General features: G+C 38.1%; 1 protein-coding gene across 1 annotated transcript in view; it reads left to right on the forward strand.

Annotated features, from left to right (window-relative positions):
- The window catches only part of ABCA12 (ATP binding cassette subfamily A member 12), a 166,968-nt gene that overhangs the window by 106,477 nt on the left and 54,192 nt on the right, over nucleotides 1-6,299 (forward strand). Inside the window, exons 21-23 of the mRNA XM_029932926.1 lie at nucleotides 291-470; nucleotides 1,054-1,369; nucleotides 4,645-4,759. Of these exons, the coding sequence (XP_029788786.1) occupies nucleotides 291-470; nucleotides 1,054-1,369; nucleotides 4,645-4,759 (611 nt within the window). The remainder of the gene's footprint in view (nucleotides 1-290; nucleotides 471-1,053; nucleotides 1,370-4,644; nucleotides 4,760-6,299) is intronic.

Here is a 6,299-nt window from a genome sequence, read left to right on the forward strand (position 1 = left end):
CGTAGCAGAATATACTTTTAAATTGGCTTATACCACTCTTTGAACGTGGGTCTATTCTAGGAGTACTAGCTCAGCATTCTCTTCAGTGAACATTTGCACAACTGGATACATGTTATTAGCTATTTCTGTTACTGGATATTTTTAGAGCAAATTCTACAACTTCCTGTTATTAATTCCTATATTAATCTAGTATTCTGATTAGTACTTATCGAAAAGTCAGTATTTTGTCTCAGTACTATTAGAAACAACATTATCATATGTGTTTTGTCTGTTTTGTTTTGCTCTTTTAGATATTTTAAGGCTGAAATTAGAAAACAGCATTGACCTCATTGATCATCTCAACACGCTATCCTCCCTGACAGTAAATATTTCCTCCTGTGTATTATATGACCGTATTCAGGCAGCAAAAAGCATAGATGAAATGGAGAGAGAGGCTAAAAGGCTTTACAAAAGCAACGAACTCTTTGGAAGTAAGTGTCATTCTACTAGAGTTTGAGCTTCTCTTTGTACTAAAATTGGCCAAATTCTTCCCTCACCCCTTTCATCCAGAACTCAGAAAAGTAGTCTGGGGGGTCACTGTCCCCTCTGATGTCCTAGAAATGAGAACCTTTCATGTAGTAAACCAATGATATTGTCTGCAGAGACTTCAACAAATGGGTATTTTGTTGGCATGGTTAGAATTAAGACTGAAATGGATTACTTAGTTACAGGGTGAAGTTGAGTCCATCTTCATAATCAGTCAAGATTATTCATTTTAGTGTGTGTGTGTGTGTGTGTGTGTGTGTGTGTGTGTGTTTTAATTTTAGTAAGTGGGTTAGAGTGATCTATTTAATCTGGCCACTTAGTTTGTAATTATATACTCAAACCCCTGCTTTGAATCTCTGAGGTTGTCACTTCCAATTAGCTGTCTTTCCTGTAAATTAGGAGTCTAAACTTACTGTCACATTACAAACTCAGTTGCCTGTTTGGCTGCCCCATAAGTGTACCCTCCAAACAATGAATAATATCAACCATAAAATAAGCTTTCTGCTCTTGTTTCCTTTTTATTTTTAGGTGTTATTTTTAAGCTTCCTTCTAACAGAAGCCTGCACAGAGGCCATGACTCTGAAAGTGTCTCTCTTCCTCCTGTCGTAAAATATACCATCCGCATGAGTCTGAAGACCGCACAGACCACAAGAAGCATAAGGACCAAGATTTGGGCCCCGGGGCCACACAATTCTCCATCACATAACCAGATCTATGGCAGGGCTTTTGTTTACTTGCAGGATAGTATTGAGAGAGCAATCATTGAATTGCAGACTGGAAGAAACTCCCAGGAAATAGCAGTCCAGGTCCAAGCAATTCCATATCCCTGCTACATGAAAGACAAGTAAGTCTCTGCGGCTCTAGCCCTTTTGGTAGTCAACCACTTTTTTGAGAATTCGTTTCTATTTATTCATTTACATGTATCAAGTGAAAGAGATCACTTTCACCAAATTTTTATCAAACGCTTGCCTCCAAGAGAGGGTTCATGGTACAGGGCACAGCTCCACTATAACTGCTCATTGTTACCAAAATGATGGTAAAGTTCTTACCAAATGGTTCAAGTTTTCTTCATTATAACCTTTAGCTTGCCAAGGACTATGGCCCTTGAATTAGGAGACTTAGACTACCGACCTGAGTGCGTCACTGCATGATTTTGATGTCACCCATTCTCTACTGTCTCTAGTGAAATGAGCGAATTAAGCTAGACAACCTTAACCTCTCTTCCAAATCTCCAATTTTACTAACAATCTGTGAGTCCATGGCCAATTTTAGGAAAAATGTTGAGAGAGCACATCACTGATTAACCCTCTAAGATAAATTTTATGCTGTCTAACACTAATGTTATTTACTATCAGTGCACTTGCTAGAAATCCTTATCTAAGATGGTTTGCTAAGTGAACGAAAAATATATAGATCATGTTTTAGACAACTGACCACAGTCAGCCTCATCCTTCTACCTAAAAGCTCGAGGCTGAATATTACTTTGATGAAATTACACTTGTTAGCCCAGTTGCTGCAGCTTATATACAATTTAGATGGTTCGGGACTTTTTTTTCTCTTATCAATGCATCTGTCTACTCCGCTGCTTCAAGAGCTGTAGATAAAATGAGGTGATGCAACCCTTTGTGCAGCAGTGATCCAGGGAGACCGGTGAGGCTTCTACCAGCGGGTTGTCAAGGTTAGCTGCTTATTGTGGAGGCCAGTGAGTTCTGTGCAGCCTGAACTGTGTATGAACAACATTGGCTTACATGAATAGTAAAAACCTGTGGGTTCAATTAAAAGAACATTTCTCATCTATTTTCCTGCTCATTTTTCCCCCTTGTAAATGTTGGTACCTAGGATGGTGGGTACCTGGATTTTCTTTTTAAGAATAAAAGTAATTGTAATCTGCATTCTTCATGGGAATATGGTCATAATATCTTACATATACATATCAACTCTTTATTGCCCACAAAGTGCTTTCACATATATTATTTCCTCTGTTCACCCAACAACCTCAATACCAGGGTAAGAGAAATCAGGTATCATCAGCCATACTTTCCTGATGAAAAAATTTAAATCCAGAAAGCTTAAGTAACGTGTCCAAAGTTACATAGCTGGTAACTCAGTGGTCTTTCGATTAAGAGACCAGCATCTTCTCAATTATGTTAAACCAAACCTAAACCAAACCAATCTCAAAATACACCATCACTGGAAGAAACATTTTAGGGAATTTGTTATTAATGAATGAGGGCCTTTGCCTAATTCTAGAGCCAGAAACACTATTAGGGCTGGACCTGAACCAACAAATAGTGTTTAAGCGCCTGCCCTATGCCAGTTTCCCAGGAACCAAAAAAAAAAAAAGTATATGGTCCCCACCCTCACTCCTCTCCCAAAACAAACAAACACATACACACAAAATGAAACAAACAAAAAAAAATTCCCCATATTTTTTATGGTAATACACTTCTGAGGCTAAAGTGATAATAAATGATGGTAATGTCATATTCCATTAATATTTGCATTTTTTATGTGGAACTTGAAGGTAATCCCTTAGCCTTATAGATTAAAAGGGGAATAACCTTGGTGCCTTTCTCTAAGTGAAAGCATCAGTGGAGCCTACTACAGAAAACAGATCAATTTAGAGTTCCTCTCATTGAAAACTACTCATTTGCCCATTGAAAGGTGAGTAATGTCTGAACCATGATTCTCAAAGTATGGTCCCTGGACCAGCAACACCAACATCTGTGGGAGGTTCCTGGAGAGATGATGAGCAAGACGCACCGACATTTCCAAAGGCTGCTAGCAGCTAATGGAAACAGGGATGTTCCCAAACCCTGGGAACATGACCACGCTCCTTAATGGAAGCATGAATGGTCCCAGAAAGACTGGGCACCGTAAAAAGGAATGGTCCCAGGGAGGCTGGGCACCATGGGTGTCCCCGAAAGAGTTGGAGACGGACCAGGAACTGATGGCCAATGGCAAACTTTATTAGGCATAGCGTCTTATTTTACACCCTCCTTGTCAGCAAGGAGAGCCCAGTAAACGTTTAGTCTGCAGTAAATGTTTAACCAGAACAATAGAGAAAGTTACAGAGCAGGCAGAGCAGGAACAGCTTGCAACTGTGTGTGGGTATATCTCTGGTGCTGTAGCTTCTTGTCGCACTTGGCTGATGACCAGGAAGGCTCTGTCCTGCACGTCCTCCTGGGACTTCATCAAGTCCCTTGTTCCCAGCGTTCTGGGAGCAGAAGTCCGATAAGTATGTTTCATACATCAGGACAGTGCGTGAGAACTGAGGTCCGATGTCCTATTTCCCAACAAACATCAGCTGGGAAATTGTTTAAAATGCAAATTCCTTATCCCACCCCATATGTAATAGATCAGAAGCTTATGGGTGAGGCTCAGAAATCCATGGTTTAGTAAGCCCTTCAGATGATTGTCATGCATGGCTAACTTTGAGAAACAGTGCATTGGAACTTCCAGGTATCGTGGGCAGCCCACAGAGGAATATATTTGGAGCCTAATGGAGCCTTCCAGTGACTGCCTAGTCTAACATGATCTGAAAAGACATTTCTATACTGTTTATGAAACATCTCCTGGAGCATTATTTGGAGGAATCCAGCTTCTTTGTTTGCATTTTAAATTGCATGCTCTGAGTTTTATTTTATTTCATGTTGGGAAGTTTAGTTTAATAATAACTATGAGCACCCAAAGAGTAGATAAATACAGTAATTTGGGATGATATAGCTTTTAGCTCAATAAACCAATCATCATCTAATTTTAAGTCTGCCTTTTAGATAAGAATTTGGTTTAGACAGAAGGGTTTTGAGCTCTGATATTATATCTATGTAATAATTATTTTCCTAGACAGGACATACTCAAACACACTGTAAACAATATGGTAATTTTATCCAAAAATCCAGAGACTTTTTTATTTCAGCAAGAAAATCAAGGGCTTACTGTTAAGTCGGCTTCACATTTCATAAGTAAAAAAATAGCATTAATGACTATTCTCAATTTCAAAGCAAGATTGTAATTTGACTGTAAGAGGGAATGTGTCTTTTATATATCACAGTCCGCACAGATGATATTCATTAAGGTCACTGAATTTTTTTTGTTTGTTTCTGTTTTTTTTTGCAGCTTCCTAACCAGTGTCTCTTATTCTCTTCCAATTGTGCTCATGGTTGCCTGGGTTGTATTTATAGCTGCATTTGTAAAAAAGCTTGTTTATGAGAAGGATCTCCGGCTTCATGAGGTATGTCAAGAACCTCTTCTTATTATGAATAAAGTCTAGTATAATAATTACTGTGATTTTCATCGTGTTGATACAAAATCAGAAAGCCTGACCCATACCTCATGAATTAAAAAGAAAAATATTTTATGAATCATAAATGCAGCAGATATGGCAATATTTTGTTTTAAAAAACTATACAAGTCCTTTTGTAAGTACCTTTAAAAAACAAAATATAAATTCTGAGTAAAATTTGAGTACATTTATAATCCTAAGGGTAATTTTTGCCCACAAAATTTCTATAGGAAGTTCAAATAATAACAGTAATAACTAGTAAGGCAGGAAGATTGTTGGCATGGTAACTAACTGAGTCCAAATGAATTTAGATATAGATATATAGATGTAGACACAGACATAGTCATAGACAGACAGATGGCTTGTTTCAGCTCTCAATCAGCAAATTCTCTTTCCAGTATGCCCTGTCTTCTTCAATTCTCTTCTCTCCTATCTTCCACTGACTCATGATTTATAGAGACTAAGAATTCCATGTTATGCTACTGACTAGGTTAATAATATAATGATGAAAGACAGGACCTGGGATGTAAAGCACAATCTCTTCTTGAGTGCGTTCCCCATCATTATTTCCAAATCCAAAATAGCTTACTTGTTTCTAGAATTTATGAAAAAGTGCTGTGTGATTTTGGGATTGTATTGGAATAAAAATTATTTTATTTGCTCGTCCTATAATGAGTCCATCCTTACACTCACTGAGTGAAAAGAAAGCAGGAACATCTCAAAACTGGGGCACGGTAATTATTGCAAGGCCTGGCTGACAATCTGAAATAATGAGGTCAGAGTAACTTGTTAGTCCACTTGTGCTTTTCAGACTTACTTTGCCAATGCGTCTAGGCAATTGATTATTTATCCTTACAAGGTACAAATTACTGATTCGTTTTTGTTAGCTCAGCATCAGGCTTCCAGGGGTGTTCTGGAGTTTGAACCTTTTCTGTTTGATTTCTGGTTGATCCTCACAGCTGTATTTTTATATTTCAATTGCAATTCGCTAAACCTCTCATCAACTGGTTTGAGACTTGTATTCAGAACTGTGTGTGATCATTTCTTAATTCCAATTTAGAAAGGTTTTGGTTTTTTTTAATGCGAGTTAGTTAATATACAGTCTAGTCTTGGCTTCAGGAGCAGAACCCAGTTGATTCATCTCTTACATATGACACCTAGCGCTCATCCCCAAAAGTGCCCTCCTTAATGCCATCACCCATTTAATCCATTCCCCTCACTTACCCTCTCCTCTACCAGCACTTGAGTTTGTATTCAGGAGTCTCTTATGGTTTCTGTCCTTCTCTGTTTTTATCTTATTTTTCCTTCTCTTTCCCTATGTTCATCTGTTGAGTTTCTCAAATTCCACATATGAGTGAAATCATATGATATCTATCTTTCTCTAACTGACTTCTTTCACTTAGCATAATCTGCTCCAGTTCCATCCACGTAGTTGCAAATGGCAAGATTTCATTCTCTTTCATTGCCAAGTAGCTTTCTATTGTATATA

This window comes from Suricata suricatta, chromosome 3 (assembly GCF_006229205.1).
Source record: "Suricata suricatta isolate VVHF042 chromosome 3, meerkat_22Aug2017_6uvM2_HiC, whole genome shotgun sequence".
In the NCBI taxonomy this organism is placed as follows: Eukaryota; Metazoa; Chordata; class Mammalia; order Carnivora; family Herpestidae; genus Suricata; species Suricata suricatta.